Source organism: Entelurus aequoreus, linkage group LG06, assembly GCF_033978785.1.
Source record: "Entelurus aequoreus isolate RoL-2023_Sb linkage group LG06, RoL_Eaeq_v1.1, whole genome shotgun sequence".
Classification (NCBI taxonomy): Eukaryota; Metazoa; Chordata; class Actinopteri; order Syngnathiformes; family Syngnathidae; genus Entelurus; species Entelurus aequoreus.
In genome coordinates this window covers 83,665,339-83,684,385 of record NC_084736.1, presented here as the reverse complement: position 1 = coordinate 83,684,385, position 19,047 = coordinate 83,665,339, and the positions used below count along the sequence as shown (strand labels likewise).

At 39.2% G+C, this 19,047-nt stretch overlaps 2 protein-coding genes across 2 annotated transcripts in view; one reads left to right on the top strand and one right to left on the bottom strand.

Annotated features, from left to right (window-relative positions):
• Window positions 1-235: 235 nt before the first annotated feature.
• On the top strand, window positions 236-6,232 carry LOC133652670 (purpurin-like). The gene is made up of 6 exons (XM_062051666.1): window positions 236-370; window positions 644-758; window positions 848-984; window positions 3,777-3,889; window positions 5,596-5,808; window positions 5,888-6,232. Exons 2-6 carry the CDS (start codon window positions 645-647, stop codon window positions 5,896-5,898), a joined length of 588 nt encoding a protein of 195 aa, XP_061907650.1. The 5' UTR covers window positions 236-370; window position 644; the 3' UTR covers window positions 5,899-6,232.
• A 2,099-nt stretch (window positions 6,233-8,331) lies between these two features.
• idua (alpha-L-iduronidase) overlaps window positions 8,332-19,047 on the bottom strand; it is a 28,807-nt gene continuing 18,091 nt past the window's right edge. The window contains exons 9-14 of the mRNA XM_062051663.1: window positions 18,699-18,908; window positions 17,203-17,324; window positions 11,723-11,848; window positions 11,584-11,660; window positions 11,386-11,486; window positions 8,332-8,584 (exon numbers count right to left, since the gene is read on the bottom strand). Of these exons, the coding sequence (XP_061907647.1) occupies window positions 8,484-8,584; window positions 11,386-11,486; window positions 11,584-11,660; window positions 11,723-11,848; window positions 17,203-17,324; window positions 18,699-18,908 (737 nt within the window). The 3' untranslated portion in view covers window positions 8,332-8,483. The remainder of the gene's footprint in view (window positions 8,585-11,385; window positions 11,487-11,583; window positions 11,661-11,722; window positions 11,849-17,202; window positions 17,325-18,698; window positions 18,909-19,047) is intronic.

Genomic DNA, 19,047 nt, shown 5'->3' with positions numbered 1-19,047 from the left:
CTGGCCTACCACTTGGTGGCTGAGTTGCTGTTGTTCCCAAACTCTTCACTTTTCTTCTAATAAAGCCAGAGTATGTACACGTGCCCTAAGGCTCCCTTGGCCACATCTGCCATTATGTATGTTGTTATGTAGCCCTGCAGACAATTACATAAAGTCTGCACACTGCTGAATGAGAGGGTTCACCAGCTTATGGCGGGGGATTTGGTTAAATGGATTAGCGGTAGATTTGCACTCCGTATTTAGGTCCCAGACGTGAAAATAAACCATGAGCCAGGGTGTGCAGGGGGTATAAAAGCCTTGACGTTCATGTGTTTCTCACAACTCCGAGCCGGAACTTCCTGCTTCAGCTTCGCTCTAGTCGACACCTGAGGTAAGACCATGCAGCCTTGCAGAGGACAGAGTGTATCCTCTTGGAAACTACCGTCCTCTGCAGTGGACATTAGTGGACATGCTATTTTGTTTCTGAATGTGGAACTCTGACAAACAAATGTCCACTGCAGTTGTTCTGGAGAGGATACACTAGATGATACTAGGACAGGATACCCTAGATGATACATAGGATACACTAGATGATACTAGTACAGCAAGCTCCTTTGACTGCGACTCGCAAACTGAACTGACGCGTTCAACTTGATCGATCTAGAATGGACTTCCAAATGTTTGCCCTGGTGATGCTGCTCCTAACCGGTGTGGAGCGCAGCCTGGCTGACTGCGTGGTGGACAGCTTCACGGTCAAACAAGACTTTGACCCCCAAAGAGTAAGTCCGTGTTGTTTCTCGAAGGGAAAGGCACACTCCCAATAGACGGTGAAATGATCAAACGATTCTGAATGTGTCCTGCTCAACAGTATGCCGGAAAGTGGTACGCCCTGCAGAAGAAGGACCCAGAGGGTTTGTTCCTGCAGGACAACATCTCCGCCGAGTACACTGTTGGAGACGATGGCGCCATGGTGGCCTCATCCAGGGGTAGAGTCACCCTGTTTGGGTAAGCACGGCTTGTTCACTGCAAAAACTGAAATCTAAGTAAGATGAAGTATCTCAAATAAGGGTGATATTTGCTTATTTTCTGTCTGATAAGATCATTCTTCTCACTAAGCAGATTTTATGTTAGAGTGTTTTACTTGTTTTAAGTGTTTTGGTCCTAAACGATGTCAGTAAGATATTACAGCTTGTTGCTGAGATTTGATGAGCTATATTGAGTAAAACATGCTTGAAACTAGAATATCAACTGTTGTGTCATCAACACTCACAAGTCTAAAACTACTTTTCTAAAGTAATCATTTCTTATTTCAAGCATGAAATAACAAATCATGACTTTGACACAATTGTGTCTCATAATTAAAACAGATGACAGCCAAATGGACTTTGCTGTTTTATTTTCAATGAAACAATAGAAAATAGGTACTCATATAGTAGTACAGTTGGCACAGTACAGTAAACTGACAGTTAATATTTAACCTTCGTCTTGTGTTAGGGTCGGCACCGACCCGTTTTAGTTTTTAAATGCATAAAAGAACCACATACATTTATTTTTTTGCATCAAGGCTTTTTGACTTTGTCAGGAACCTCTATTTCAACAAAATATTTTTTTCACTAAATTATAAAATGCTCTGGTTGAAATTATGACCTTGGTGTTATTAGGGTCAGTTTCGACCCAGTTATAAAAACAAGATTATAAAGCAATAATTAGAGCAAAAACTGAACACACTGACAGCCAGTTCCTCTCCCAATCATGTGAGCTTTAGGGGATTCTCATTTTACCTCGTTATCCAGTACAACAACAAACAAAGACGGGCATGTCCAGACATGTGAGGTCAATTCAGTATAGAGTTGGTGACTTGCAGAGCGCAACATCTCCAATTTGCAGCATGCAAAAATGAAAAAAAGATTGACAGTGAGAGAAGTTCTGGATAATATTTTTGGTGAGAATGAGGGAGAGGACACAGAGCAGCATAGTGATACGGATGAACAGGTTTCTGAGGAGGAAGACAATGTGGAGTATCATCCAGAAGACACAGACACATCTGATGAGTCTGATGAGGAGGTCATACCAAATTGACCCGTAACACCATAGATGTTACTATAGTTACATTTATTACAATGAAAAACTGAATTAAACAAATGTATTTAAGAGATGTGTTCTAATACCCCTCAGTAATAGTCAGGTAACACAACAACTAGGGATGTCCGATAATGGCTTTTTGCCGATATCCGATATTGTCCAACTCTTTAATTACCGATACCGATATCAACCGATATATTCAGTCGTGGAATTAACACATTATTATGCCTAATTTGGACAACCAGGTATGGTGAAGATAAGGTACTTTAAAAAAAATAAAATAAGGATAACTAAATTAAAAAACATTTTCTTGAATAAAAAAGAAAGTAAAACAATATAAAAACAGTTACATAGAAACTAGTAATGAATGAAAATGAGTCAAATTAAGTGTTAAAGGTTAGTACTATTAGTGGAGCAGCAGCACGCACAATCATGTGTGCTTACGGACTGTATCCCTTGCAGACTGTATTGATATATATTGATATATAATGTAGGAACCAGAATATTGATAACAGAAAGAAATGGGGGGAGGGAGGTTTTTTGGGTTGGTGCACTAATTGTAAGTGTATCTTGTGTTTTTTATGTTGATTTAATAAAAAAAACAAAACAAAAAACAAAAACAAAAAAACGATACAGATAATAAAAAAAAACGATACCGATAATTTCCGATATTACATTTTAACGCATTTATCGGCCGATAATATCGGCAGGCTGATATTATCGGACATCCCTAACAACAACCTTTTATTTATTTATACGATTCTCTTGAGGTTCATTTTACCATTTTTTAAATTGAAATCGATTGGTATACTGACAAAAAAAAGGCCCAATGGCCCACAGCAAAAATATTAACACCAATATTTTCATGGATAAGGAAGCCTAACAAGGTAACCAAGAGATGAGAAACAAATTGGATGATAGATAATTGTTTTTAGTGTATTTTACAGCTGATTTAAGACATGGGTCAAAACCGACCCGTTAACATAAGAGATGGTAACAGAAAGCTAACACAAAAGGAAGGTTAAGCATTTAACATTTCTAACAATTTTGAACAGAAATAGTTCATGCACATTCAGATGAATTCTTCAAAATTACAATTAAAAAAAATTTGTCCGGGGGGCCGGGCTGTATATATGTGCACTAATTGACTGAAAGAGCACGCACTTGATGCGATGATGTCATGTTATCCATGGAAAAATGCATTTTTAGACAATATGATTTGCCTGAGCGGCTAGGAGACCCCGAGAGTAACAAGCGCTTGCCTTGTTGCCTTTCCATTAAGAACAATAAACTAGTTTTTAGTATAAGTTTGCTGGTTTCAAGAAATGTAATGCCGAGCGCATATCATTATGTCAAGATAATGGCACTAGCATTTACTTCATTTAAGAATATTTTTCAACAAATTGAGCAAAAAGGTCTCTTTTTGTTTCTACCAAGAAAAGTGCACTTGTTATTAGTGAGAATATACTTATTTTAAGCTATTTTGGGCTTCATTGAGGTTAGCTAATTTGACTTGTTTTGGAAAGTCTTGACAAGCCGAATGTTCTTGTTCTATTGGCAGATAATTCTGCTTAGTTCAAATAAACTACCCCTCATTTTTGTTGTTTTTTTTCTTGTTTTTGAACACAGACTTTTTGCAGTGTTGTTGTTGTTGTTTCTGCATCCATGTATTCATAAGCACTGAGAAATGTTGACCCTCTGGACGTCCTGTGCAGGTTCTGGGTTGTGTGCGCCGACATGGCCGCTCAGTACACAGTGCCTGACCCCGGCAGCCCGGGAAAGATGTTCATGAACTACCAGGGACTGGCCAGCTATCTGTCCAGTGGAGGTAAGTCCACCCAGACACAGTATTAATATATATTTACACTTTATGTGCAGCAGTTTGATTTTGTATGGTAATTATATTGTCTGACTACAACTAGAAACCACACAAAACATTGTTATAGTACTATAATAGTACAGTGACCTCCTCTTACACTACACTATTATATAGATAACACGCTCCTCGGTCTTAAGATTGTAAATGACAGCGTCAACTTTTTGTTGATGTTATTGACTTGTGTGGAGTGCTAATCAGACATATTTGGTCACTGCACGACTGCAAGCTAATCCATGCTAACATGCTATTTAGGCTAGCTGTATGTACATATTGCATCATTATCATACTTGCCAACCTTGACACCTTCGAATTCGGGAGATTGGGGTGGGTGGGGTTGGGAGGGGCGGGGTTAGGAGTTAGCAGGGGGTGTATATTGTAGCACGGAAGAGTTAGTGCCGCAAGGGGTTCTGGGTATTTGTTCTGTTGTGTTACGGTGCGGATGTTCTCCCGAAATGTGTTTGTCATTCTTGTTTGGTGTGGGTTCACAGTGTGGCGCATATTTGTAACAGTGTTAAACTTGTTTATACGGCCCCCCCCTCAGTGTGACCTGTATGGCTGTTGACCAAGTATGCGTTGCTGGGCCGGCACGCTGTTTGTACGGTGAAAAAGCGGACGTGACGACAGGTTGTAGAGGACGCTAAAGGCGGTGCCATCATGGCACCGCCCTTAATATTGTTGTCCGGGTGAAAATCGGGAGAATGGTTGCCCCGGGAGATTTTCGGGAGGGGCACTGAAAGTCGGGAGTCTCCCGGAAAAATCGAGAGGGTTGGCAAGTATGATCATTATTAGGGATGTCCGATAATGGCTTTTTGACGATATTCCGATATTGTCCAACTCTTTAATTACCGATACCGATATCAACCGATATATGCAGTCGTGGAATTAACACATTATTATGCCTAATTTGGACAACCAGGTATGGTGAAGATAAGGTACTTTTTAAAAAAATTTGTAAAATAAGATAAATAAATTAAAAACATTTTCTTGAATAAAAAAGAAAGTAAAACAATATAAAAACAGTTACATAGAAACTAGTAATGAATGAAAATGAGTAAAATTAAGTGTTAAAGGTTAGTACTATTAGTGGAGCAGCAGCACGCACAATCATGTGTGCTTACGGACTGTATCCCTTGCAGACTGTATTGATATATATTGATATATTGTTAATATTAATAACTGTATCCCTTGCAGACTGTATTGATATATATTGATATATAATGTAGGAAGCAGAATATTAATAACAGAAAGAAACAACCCTTTTGTGTGAATGAGTGTAAATGGAGGAGGGAGGTTTTTTGGGTTGGTGCACTAATTGTAAGTGTATCTTGTGTTTTTTATGTTGATTTAATAAATAAAAAATAAATAAATTTTTAAAAAAAACGATACCGATAATTAAAAAAACGATACCGATAATTTCCGATATTACATTTTAACGCATACATCGGCAGGCCGATATTATCGGAGATCTCTAATCATTATGCCTCATCTGTAGGTATATTTGAGGTCATTTAGTTTCCTTTTGCGGCCCCAGATAGATTTGTTTTTGTATTTTTGGTCCAATGTGGCTCTTTCACCATTTCGGGTTGCCGACCCCCGACCTAGAACCTTCCCCAGGCCGCGGCACCAACGAACACGTCCGCCCTGTGCTCCTCCAGGTGACAACTACTGGATCATCGACACCGACTACGACAACTACGCCCTCACCTACGCCTGCCGCACCCTGAAGGAGGACGGCAGCTGCGAGGACGGCTACGCCCTGGTCTTCTCACGCAACCCTCGCGGCCTGCCCCCCCCCATTCAGAGGACCGTGCGCCAGAAGCAGGAGGAAATCTGCATGGCGGGACAGTTCCAGCCTGTGCTGCAGACTGGTGGGGCTTCTTCTTTTTATGTCATCTCACAGTTAAACGTTTGGACGCCGTTAAATCTGGCTTCTTCATTCTTTTGCAGGCGCTTGCTGAACTCCTAATCAGTAAGACGGCAGGAAGGAAGTCAACACTGCAAGAAGTGACTCCATCTTTGTGTCATGACAGAAAACACATTTGGACAACAAGCCCCACCTTCTACTGCTGCTAATATCAATGTACAAAAGTCTCCCTCCGATCAGCATTATCATTGTCACGACATCTGTATCGTCATTGTCACGACATCTGTATCGTCATTGTCACGACATCTGTATCGTCATTGTCACAACATCTGTATGGTTTCTTCAGTGGCAATACATTTTGTAAGGAAACACGCAGTTGTGTATCTTTTAAAAGCACCTACGGAATTCTACTGGGGAAAAAAAGCTTGTTTTCTTTATTTAGGAAATAAAATACATTCGATGACAAGTAAGAAAATATTTTTATAAGTATTAGGGATGTACGGTATACCGGTTTTAGTATAGTAGTGGATACTAATGGATCATATTCGGTAAAGTACCGGTCCCCTGCCCTCCCTGTCGTCGTGTCATTGCTGGTTTAAGAGCAGAGGAGCATGTTCGGCAGTGCACAATCACAGAGTACTTACAAGCAGACACAGTGTGTAGACAGAAAAGGGAGAATGGACGCATTTTGGCTTAAAAAGTCAAGATAAAGGTGAAGTTATAACACTGAAACACCCTCAGGAAGAGCTGCTTTAAGACATGGCTAGCTAGCTAGCTAGCGGCTAACGTACATTCACAGTGTTTTAACTACTTCTAAATCACTAATCCTCGCCCCAATGGCGACAAATAAAGTACGTTTCTTACAAGTAGGGATGTCCGATAATGGCTTTTTGCTGATATCCCGATATTGTCCAACTCTTTAATTACAGATACCGATATCAACCGATACCGATATCAACCGATATATACAGTCGTGGAATTAACACATTATTATGCCTAATTTGGACAACCAGGTATGGTGAAGATAAGGTACTTTTTAAAAAAAAAAGAATCAAATCAAATAAGATAAATAAATTAAAAACATTTTCTTGAATAAAAAAGACAGTAAAACAATATAAAAACAGTTACATAGAAACTAGTAATTAATGAAAATTTGTAAAATTAACTGTTAAAGGTTAGTACTATTAGTGGAGCAGCAGCACGCACAATCATGTGTGCTTACGGACTGTATCCCTTGCAGACTGTATTGATATATAATGTAGGAAGCAGAATATTAATAACAGAAAGAAACAACCCTTTTGTGTAAATGGGGGGAGGGAGGTTTTTTGGGTTGGTGCACTAATTGTAAGTGTATCTTGTGTTTTTTTATGTGGATTTAATAAAAAAAATTTAAAAAATAAATAAAATAAACGATACTGATAATAAAAAAACGATACCGATAATTTCCGATATTACATTTTAACGCATTTATCGGCAGACCGATATCGGACATCTCTACTTACAAGTATCATTATCACTGCAGGACGAGGAATAGCTAAACATGCTTCGCTACACACCGTAGCTCACCGGCGTCACAATGTAAACAAACACCATTGGTGGATCTTGTTGCGTCGGACCAGTTCTTCCTCCAAGGGAATCTAAGTTACTGGTCAATCCCAAGTTCTTTCGATGACATATATGCTGAGTAAGAAGGACCATCAAGACAGAATTGGAATATTTTCAAGTTTTACTAAAGCTTTAGGAGTTCAACTTAACCAATACATTCATATCAGCTACTCTAGTTGATCTGCCATTCCAAGGGAAAAACCAACTTCTTCTTCTCACACAAAGAGAACCCCCATCTCACCCTCGCACCACTGATAAGAAACCAGTGGGTGTTGTATTTCACATTCCTGATGGTTTAAGACACTACACAGACAATCTGAAGTCAAAGAGAGACTGGTAGAAAACACAAAGGAAAAGTACTAGCTGATCTAAACATGGCTATGTAAAAAGAAAGAACTCCTAAACATATCTGCATCCTTCCACAATCTACACCTGACATCCACTGTAATGATACCAAGTACAGTCGCGTATCGAGTTGATACTACTATGATTACGTCAATATTTTTTGGCATCACAACATCTTCTTTCGTGTTTTTTAAATGTATATTATGTTTATAAAGTCAGTAAATATGTCCCTGGACACATGAAGACTTTGAATATGACCAATGTATGATCCTGTAACGACTTGGTATCACATTGATGCCCAAATGTGTGGTGTCATCCACAACTAATGTCAAGTATCAAAGAAGAGAAGAATAAGTGATTATTACATTTGAACAGAAGTGTAGATAGAACATGTTCAAAGAGAAAGTAAGCAGATATTAACAGTAAATGAACAAGTAGATGAATAATCCATTTTTTACAGTTTGTCCTTCATGTGTCAGCAGACTAATTAGGAGTCTGTTTGTTTACTTACTACTAAAAGACAAGCTGTCTAGTATGTTCACTATTTTATTTAAGGACTAAATGACAATAATAAACATATGTTTCATGTACACTAACATTTGTTGGTAAAATAAAGCCAATAATGCCATTTTCTGTGGTGCCTTTTATTTAGAAAAGTATGGAAATACATGTTGGTACCGGTACCAACATATTGGTATGGGGTCAACACGACTAGGTGTAATAGATGTGTTATGTGTCCTCTGAGTACCTCTCAGGCAGCGAGTACATGCCAGGTCTGCTCCAGTAGTCCACAGCTCGAACTCGGTAGCAGCCGCTCACTTCCTCGTCCACTACAGAACACAACATGCAGCTCATTATTAAAAGGGCTGACATATTGAGTGTGCCAGTTGTACTGTCATTATGTGTACAACCTCATTTTTGTATTTGCTAACCTTACAAAAACAACTGATTCTAGTAAAACTCACATAGATACAATATTACAGGCATTTTTACACATAATGCATGTTTGGTTTAGGAGTTATGTTTGAATACTTTTGTATTGCTTTTTTTTGTGTTATCTGAGGATTCTAAGAACATTACTGTCATACTGAGTAAAAAACTACTTTTTGTTGTTGCAAACCTTACAAAATGTTGTTTTTTTTCCCCAGTAAAACTCACAAAGATACATTTCTCCAGGCAATATTAGCCATTTTGCATGTGTGGTTTAGGAGTTATGTTTAAATAAGTGTCATATTGAGTGTGCCAGTTTACTGTCATAGTGAGTAAAACCTCATTTTTGTATTTGCAAACATTACAAAAACAACTGATTCTAGTAAAACTCACATAGATACAATATTACAGGCATTTTTACACATAATGCATGTTTGGTTTTGGAGTTATGTTTACCGTATTTTTCGGACTATAAGTCGCAGTTTTTTTCATAGTTTGGCCGGGGGTGCGACTTATACTCAGGAGCGACTTATGTGTGAAATGATGAACACATTAGCGTAAAATATCAAATAATATTATTGATCTCATTCACGTAAGATTTCATGGGATTTAGCGATTAGGAGTGACAGATTGTTTGGTAAACGTATAGCATGTTCTATATGTTATAGTTATTTGAATGACTCTTACCATAATATGTTACGTTAACATAGCAGTTGCTTATTTATGCCTCATATAACGTACACTTATTCAGCCTGTTGTTCACTATTCTTTAGACATTAGGGTCCACACAGGGCCATTGTCAAAGGAGTCCTAAAGGGAGTCCTTTGACAATGGGACGAAAGGACCCTAATGAATTTGTAAGGTTTTATTATTCTTTATTCTTCCGCCGCCACAAAAAAACGCTAATTTGACCCACTTAACATGCTTCAAAAGTCACCAAATTTGACACACACATAAGGACCTGCGAAAATTTCCATAAAATAAATAAAAAAAACCCCCCAAAAATCAAAATTGCGCTCTAGCGCCCCCTAGGAAAAAACACAAACAAACTGCCTGTAACTCCCACTAGGAAGGTCGTAGAGACATGAAACAAAACCCTCTATGTAGGTCAGACTTAGACCTACATTTCATAATTTAACATCCTCGGGCAAAAACCAACAGGAAGTTGGCAATTCCCCATTTAAGACAAAAAAGTACTAAAAACACTCATTTCTGCCTCTTTGAGCTGTAATGTGACCCCCTTAAAATACTTCAAAACTCACCAAACTTTTCACACACATCGGGACTGGTGGAAATTGCCATCTAAAAAAAAACCGAACCCCAAAACTCAAAATCTTATCAGACAGAAAATAAGCAAATATCACCCTTATTTGAGATACTTCATCTTACTTACATTTCACTTTTTGCAGTGAACAAGCAGTGCTTACCCAAACAGGGTGACTCTACCCCTGAATGAGGCAGTGTATCCTCTCATCATAGCAAATTCAAAGTTGCAGTTAGCTTAGCATGTTTGAAAAACATTTTACCGGTACTCATTTATTTTCTCAAGTGCCTGCACCTCCTCTGAAGTTGTCTGGTGCCTTGAAAGGCGGGCCCGCCTTACACTTGCTAGGCGGGCCCGCCTTACACTTGCTAGGCGGGCCCGCCTTACACTTGCTAGGCGGGCCCGCCTTACACTTGCTAGGCGGGCCCGCCTTACACTTGCAAGGCGGGCCCGCCTTACACTTGCTAGGCGGGCCCGCCTTACACTTGCTAGGCGGGCCCGCCTTACACTTGCTAGGCGGGCCCGCCTTACACTTGCTAGGCGGGCCCGCCTTACACTTGCAAGGCGGGCCCGCCTTAGGCAGGCCCACCTTACACTTGCAAGGCGGGCCCACCTTACACTTGCAAGGCGGGCCCGCCTTAGGCAGGCCCACCTTACACTTGCAAGGCGGGCCCGCCTTACACTTGCAAGGCGGGCCCACCTTACACTTGCAAGGCGGGCCCGCCTTAGGCAGGCCCACCTTACACTTGCAAGGCAGGCCCACCTTACACTTGCAAGGCGGGCCCACCTTACACTTGCAAGGCGGGCCCGCCTTACACTTGCAAGGCGGGCCCACCTTACACTTGCAAGGCGGGCCCGCCTTAGGCAGGCCCACCTTACACTTGCAAGGCAGGCCCACCTTACACTTGCAAGGCGGGCCCACCTTACACTTGCAAGGCGGGCCCGCCTTAGGCAGGCCCACCTTACACTTGCAAGGCGGGCCCGCCTTACACTTGCAAGGCGGGCCCGCCTTAGGCAGGCCCACCTTACACTTGCAAGGCGGGCCCACCTTACACTTGCAAGGCGGGCCCGCCTTACACTTGCAAGGCGGGCCCGCCTTACACTTGCTAGGCGGGCCCGCCTTACACTTGCAATGCAGGCCCACCTTAGGCAGGCCCACCTTACACTTGCAAGGCGGGCCCACCTTACACTTGCAAGGCGGGCCCGCCTTACACTTGCAAGGCGGGCCCGCCTTACACTTGCAAGGCGGGCCCACCTTACACTTGCAAGGCGGGCCCGCCTTACACTTGCAAGGCGGGCCCGCCTTACACTTGCTAGATGGGCCAGCCTTACACTTGCAAGGCGGGCCCACCTTACACTTGCAAGGCGGGCCCACCTTACACTTGCTAGACAACTAAAATGACAGCATATTAGTAAAAGATGAAAAAAACATCTTACCAGGTGAATAAACATAGGATGTAAAAATGGTGTTTTGCTTATTAATCCTGCTGAACTCATTGTGGCTTGCAGAGAATTCCACTTCAAAGGTGTGAATGCACCTGCACAACAATGAATGATTTAGTGATTGCACACAAACAAATCCACATGAATGAGTTTCATTTCACACAGAAGTGACCATTAGGTGTGTTCGCCTACTTGGAATCCACACAGCCGTCAGACCAGACAATGAGGACTTGGCCTCTGGTGATCTTGATGAAGCGTAAGCCGTTGACCTCGAGAGAAACATTTGAAGTGTTTGTAATGAATACAGAGCTCTTGTTTCAGCACTACTCACCTGGTTTGGTGCAGCTTTGGAGCGTGCACACAGGTGTATCAGGAGCACGGAGGGAACACACAGTCTTGCCTTCAAAGTCAGTGTGTCGCCTGCAGGCACTGGCCAGGGTCCGTCAACCAGAGGGTCCTGACACATAACAATTAGTGAGCGTTACCAGAAAGCCTCATGACACACCCCTGATCTAGACCACAAGGAAGTGTGATGAAAGTGGATCAGAATAATCATAGGTGCCCTTTAACAACATCAGTGAGGTGCATGCAGGTATCAATTCAATCACACACTTTGGGGGCTAATAAAAAATATTCCATCAGATTATTCCTTTTTTTAAATCAGATGAATTACAGGGTTGCTGTGGATGGATAACAATTCAATATTTGCCCTTCTTAATCCAGGGTTTCCCACACATTCATTTATTTGTGGCGGCCCGCCACGAAAGAATTACGTACGCCACAAATAAAAAATAAAAAAATAAAAATAAAATAAATAAAAAAAATATATATATATTTTCATTTTTTGTCCTCTTCAGCTTCTCAGGCAAATCCTATAGTTCAGTGGTCCCCAACCACCGGGCCGCGGCCCGGTACCGGTCCGCGGACCGATTGGTACCGGGCCGCACAAGAATTTAAAAAAAAAAAAAAAAAAATTTTTTTATTTTTTTATTTTTTTTAATGAAATCAACATAAAAAACACAATATATACATTCTATATCAATATAGATCAATACAGCCTGCAGGGATACAGTCCGTAAGCACACATGATTGTATTTATTTATGTAAAAAAAAAAAAAAAATTGTTTTTTTTTTTTTAAAATACACCCCCCCCCTTCCTCCCCCACCAGTCCGTGGGACAAATTTTCAAGCGTTGACCGGTCCGCAGCTACAAAAAGGTTGGGGACCACTGCTATAGTTGATGTAGATGCCCATATCGGCTGTTCAGATTTACTTTACAAAAGAGAAGTGTAGGATACTTCTCTTGTTGCCTTATTTGTATTTGACTTTAAAGGGTGCAAAGTGTGCAGGCAGTAGGAAACACATGGTTAAGTGTAGGGAGTAAAACTGATGGCAGTCTAAAGTTCAAGATTTTTGGAGCTCTTTGTTCAGTGGATCAGATGTTTGATGAAGCTCTGTGTATATCTACCACCACTACTGTTGTCTGTTTATTTGTTACTGACTGTGGCAGGACACCTCTGCCTCTGTTTCACTTTATGTTGCTGGTAAATAATATGCTTGTAGTAGTAGGCTAAAGTTAAATTATTTAGTACGCACTAATTAAAGAGACATTTTAGCTTTTATATTTTATAAGATATATTTTTTGTAAGAACCACAATTAATAAATATATTTCAGTGAATAACTTATTGTTCAAATCTGTATATAAATATGTACATAAAGTGTTGTAATTATATTGTAAAATGGATGGATGGATGTTTAAAACAAAACTGTTATTATTAATTAGTAAGTATACATTTTTTTAGCCTTTTTAGAGAAAATCAAATCATTGTAGTAAATGATGCAAATGACTCGATGATGTCATGGTGACCACGCCCATAGCCACGCCCCCACTGCCACAGGTATCTTGGCAGTTTATGGGAAACACTGTAATCCATATTAATGGTGTTTCGTTGAGCATGAGCAAGTAAACTCAAGAAAGGTTTCAGAGATTTGAAGTCATTCTGCACTGCAGATGAGTTAATTGCATTAAGATTTTCAACCAGATTAATACTCACGACAAATGAACATGATCTGGAATGAGATTGATAACTCTATAAAAGAAGCACCTTCTTTAAACATCTTTAAAAGTGTTTTAAGCTAAATTTATTGGGACTTTATGCTTAGTATATTTAGCACACCCTTATGGTTGAGGAATTCCCATCAGTCGCATCATTCTGGTCTTGACTTCTGTATGTATGAGGAGATGATCGCAGATCTTCCAATCAACTTTGAATAATAGGATATTGAGACTGATTTGGTGGATATAAAGATTGCTTATTTACTTATAAATGAAATTGTAAATGGGTATTTGGTGGGTAGATTTTGAAATGTATTGTATTGTACTGTCCGATTCAAATATCCTTACGTGTACACGGATATTTCACATGTCTTTAGCGTGTATATCATTGAACAGTGTTTATGTTGTGTACAAGGTGTATTTATAATATGTTGTGCAAAGGAAATGTCATATTTTTAGGAAGCTCATCTTGTATTTGACATTGTTTGTATCAGGGGTCACCAACCTTTTTGAAAGCAAGAGCTACTTCTTGGGTAGTGATTAATGCGAAGGGCTACCAGTTTGATACACACTTCAATAAATTGCCAGAAATAGCCAATTTGCTCAATTTACCTTTAACTCTATGTTATTAATAATGAATGATATTTACACTTAATTGAACGGTTTAAAAGAGGAGAAAACACGAACAAAATGACAATTAAATTTTGAAACATAGTTTATCTTCAATTTCGACTCTTTAAAATTCAAAATTCAACCGAAAAAAATAAGAAAAAAACTAGCTAATTCGAATCTTTTTGAAAAAATTAAAAATATAATTTATGGAACATCATTAGTAATTTTTCCTGATTAAGATTAATTTTAGAATTTTGATGACATGTTTTAAATAGGTTAAAATCCAATCTGCACTTTGTTAGAATATATAACAAATTGGACCAAGCTAGACAAATCATTATTTCTTCTAGATTTTCCAGAATTTAAAAAAAAAAGAAATTCAAAAGACTTTGAAATAAGATTTAAATTTGATTCTACAGATTTTCTAGATTTGCCAGAATAATTTTTTTGAATTTTAATCATAATAAGTTTGAAGAAATATTTCACAAATATTCTTCGTCGAAAAAACAGAAGCTAAAATGAAGAATTAAATTAAAATGTATTTATTATTCTTTACAATAAAAACAATTAATTTACTTGAACATTGATTTAAATTGTCAGGAAAGAAGAGGAAGGAATTTAAAAGGTAAAAAGGTATATGTGTTTAAAAATCCTAAAATCATTTTTAAGGTTGTATTTTTTCTCTAAAATTGTCTTTCTGAAAGTTATAAGAAGCAAAGTAAAAAAAATTATGAATTTATTTAAACAAGTGAAGACCAAGTCTTTCAAATATTTTCTTGGATTTTCAAATTCTATTTGAGTTTTGTCTCTCTTAGAATTAAAAATGTCGGGCAAAGCGAGACCAGCTTGCTAGTAAATAAATACAATTTAAAAAATAGAGGCAGCTCACTGGTAAGTGCTGCTATTTGAGCTATTTTTAGAACAGGCCAGCGGGCTACTCATCTGGTCCTTACGGGCTACCTGGTGCCCGCGGGCACCGCGTTGGTGACCCCTGGTTTATAGGGTTAGGCGCAATAAGTGTTCAACTTCCCTTTCGGTCTGCAACATCTTCAATTTATGAATGTACAACTGTTTGTTTATGTAAAACTGTTTTGTTTATTTTGTTGACCACTGACCGAAGAAAAATAATAACTGTATTTTGTATATTATATGATGATGTATATTTTAACTGTGTCCATAAGCTGAGTACTTCTAGGGATGACCTTTTTGCAGAACGGACTCTGACATTAACAAAAGAAACAATAATGAAGTCATTGAAGTCTGTCTGTCTGTCTGTAAATAAATAAAGGAATAACACATATTAGAGTGTTCATTTTGACATATTAGGATTGTTTAGCACTGGCAGCAGATGTCCGTGTTCTGTTTCAATGACATAATAGTCAAGTTGTTATTCAAAAAACAAACATAAGTCAATTGTTTCATATAAATATGTTAGGGGTGATCCAATCCAATTCCAATCACATGCATTAAAGGCCTACTGGTTTTTTTTTAGATCGCAATTTCCACCAGTCCCGATGTGTGTGAGGATTTTGGTGAGTTTTGAAGTATTTTAAGGGGGTCAAATTAGAGGTCAAAAAGCAAAAATGGGGAATTGCCAACTTCCTGTTAATTTTTGCCCGAATAAATAAATTAATGAAAAGTAGGTCTAAGTAAGACCTACATAGAGCTTTTTGTTTCATGTTTCTACGACATTCGTACTGGGAGTTAGAGGCAGTTTTCTTCCTAGGGGGCGCTAGAGAGAAATTGTGATTTTTGGGGTTTGTTTTTTTTACCAAAGAGTTTTGTTCGGGTTTTTTTATGTGTGCGAAAAATTTGGTGAGTTTTGAAGCATGTTAAGGGGAGCAAAGTAGTCCGCAAAGCTGCGGAAGATTAATAATAAAGAATATTAAAACCTTACAAATACAATAGGTTCCTTTGTAACCAGTACAAAGGACTCCCACAGGGAGTCCTTTGTACTGGTTACAGGGCGGACCCTAATAAACCCCTGACTGGAAGGATGGACAGAAGATCAACAATACTATTAAACCATGGACATGTAACTACACGGTTAATGCTTTCCAGCCTGGCGAAGCTTAACAATGCTGTTGCTAACGACGCCATTGAAGCTAACTTAGCAACCGGACCTCACAGAGCTATGCTAAAAACATTAGCTATCCACCTACGCCAGCCAGCCCTCATCTGCTCATCAACACCCGTGCTCACCCGCGTTCCAGCGATCGACGGAGCAACGAAGGACTTCACCCGATCACAGATGCGGACGGCGAGACGGAGGAAATTAAGGGGAGTTCGGCGGCTAGCGCGTCTGCTATCCATCTCTGTCCTCCTGGTTGTGTTGCTGCAGCCAGCCGCTAATACACCGATCCCACCTACAACTTCCTTCTTTGCAGTCTCCATTGTTCATTAAACCAATTGCAAAAGATTCACCAACACAGATGTCCAGAATACTGTGGAATTTTGAAATGAAAACAGAGCTTTTTTGTATTGTATTCAATGGGCTACCAATACTTCCGTATCAACGGTTGACGTCACGCGCATACGTCATCATACATAGACCTTTTCAACCGGAAATTAGCGGGACATTTAAAATGTCACTTTATAAGTTAACCCGGCCGTATTGGCATGTGTTGCAATGTTAAGATTTCATCATTGATATATAAACTATCAGACTGCGTGGTCGCTAGTAGTGGCTTTCAGTAGGCCTTTAACTCTACATTTAATCACAATTATATTCAGAAAAAACACAGGACAGCAGTTTAACAATATTACCACAATATTTAAACACTTTCCTTATTTCCTAATTATTTATTTGTATTCCTTATTTTTATTACATACAATTGTTTGAACAAAACGTATTTCTTTCAAGTTAACTTAGCGCCTAGTTCAGTAATTCTCACACATTCTTGTTTGTTCCTGCATGTGCGACATGTTTATTGTTTGGCCTCGTTCTCCCGCAATAATAATACCTGTAAGAAATGATGTTTATTTGCCACAATGGATGTGATCATGATGAATGTAGGGGAGCACCTCCACACCGTGTATGCATATACACAATTAGCTGCTAGCCGCCTTGTCAGTCCATTTTTTTTTTAAGTATCAGCCAGACAGGATCAGTTTTTACATTTTGTACAGTAAATGTTCTAACCTGGGTGTTCCTGATTTGACTGAATTGGTCTACTGTAGGGTAGTTGGGACTCCCAATGTTCCGCCATTGCTGATACGGGTTGCTCACGTTGTTGTCCATAAGATAGGTGACGTACACCAGACCTGAGCACCAAATAGAGACAGTCATGCATCACGTACACTTTTTATTTTTATTTTTGTTTTTTTGTCCTGTCCAGCTTCTCAGGCGAATCATATAGTTGATGTAGATGCCCATATAGGCTGTTCAGATTTACTTTACAAAAGAGAAGTGTAGGATACTTCTCTTGTTGCCTTATTTGTATTTGACCACTACTGTTTTCTGTTTATTTGTTACTGACTGTGGCAGGACACCTCTGCCTCTGTTTCACTTTATGTTGCTGGTAAATAATATGGTTGTAGTAGTAGGCTAAAATTAAATTATTTACTATGCACTAATTAAAGGGGCAGAGCTTTAAGAGACATTTTAGCTTTTATATTTTATAAGATATATTTTTTTGTAAGAACCACAATTAATAAATATATTTCAGTGAATAACTTATTGTTCAAATCTGTATATAAATATGTACATAAAGTGTTGTAATTATATTGTAAAATGGATGGATGGACGTTTAAAACAAAACTGTTATTAATTAGTAAGTATAAATTTTTTGAGCCTTTTTAGAGAAAATCATATCATTGTAGTAAATTATGCAAATTACTGGATGATGTCATGGTGATCACGCCCATAGCCACGCCCCCACCGCCACAGGTATCTTGGCAGTTTATGGGAAACACTGTGTATATATATATATATATATATATATATGTATATATATATTCCTTGTGCACTAATCGACTGAAAGAGCACGCACTTGATGCGATGATGTCATGTTATCCATGGAAAAATGCATTTTTAGACAATACGATTTGCCTGAGCGGCTAGGAGACCCCGAGAGTAACAAGCGGTTGCCTTGTTGCCTTTCCATTAAGAACAATAAACTAGTTTTTAGTATAAGTTTGCTGGTTTCAAGAAATGTAATGCCGAGCGCATATCATTATGTCAAGATAACTTCATTTAAGAATATTTTTCTACATATTGAGCAAAAAGGTCTCATATTTGTTTTTTCTACCAAGAAAAGTGCACTTGTTATTAGTGAGAATATACTTATTTTAAGCTATTTTGGGGTTCATTGAGGTTAGCTAATTTGACTTGTTTTGGAAAGTCTTGACAAGCCACATTTTCTTGTTCTATTGGCAGATAATTTTGCTTAGTTCAAATAAAATACCCCTCATTTTTATATATTTTTTCCCTTGTTTTTGAATACTGCCTTGTTGCAGTGTATGACTCGGCACTGGCAGTAGTCAGTAGTAGTGATTGTATTGGAGAATTCTTCCTGAGTGCTTGCTCGTGTTGGGTTGAACTGATTTCCTTTAACCAGTATGGAGAGTGGTTCAAGACCTGCCATGTCTAAAGTGCCTTGACATAAGTTTTGTGGTACTGTACAAGAAGCGCACTACCTGCGTGCGGCTCCAGTCCTCGCACTGACACGGTGACGTCATCAGTGCTGTTAGAGGTGCGGTTGTCGTCACTGTTGTAGACCAGCACGGTCCCTTGCCAGCTGTCTGAGCCCCAGGGGAATCGGGGCTGGTGACTGCTCGCCAGGACTCCCACTGCGCCGTCATTGGCTCCTGAGGATGTAACAACCTGCGCCAGGACCTGCGTCTCACCTGGAGGAGAAAATGAGAGACTGTGACAACTTGGAAGAAGCGGAATAAACCTTGCAGGGTCACCTAGAACAGTGTTTTTCAACCTTTTTTGAGGCAAGGCACATTTTTGTCATAAAAAAAATCCGGAGGCACACCACCA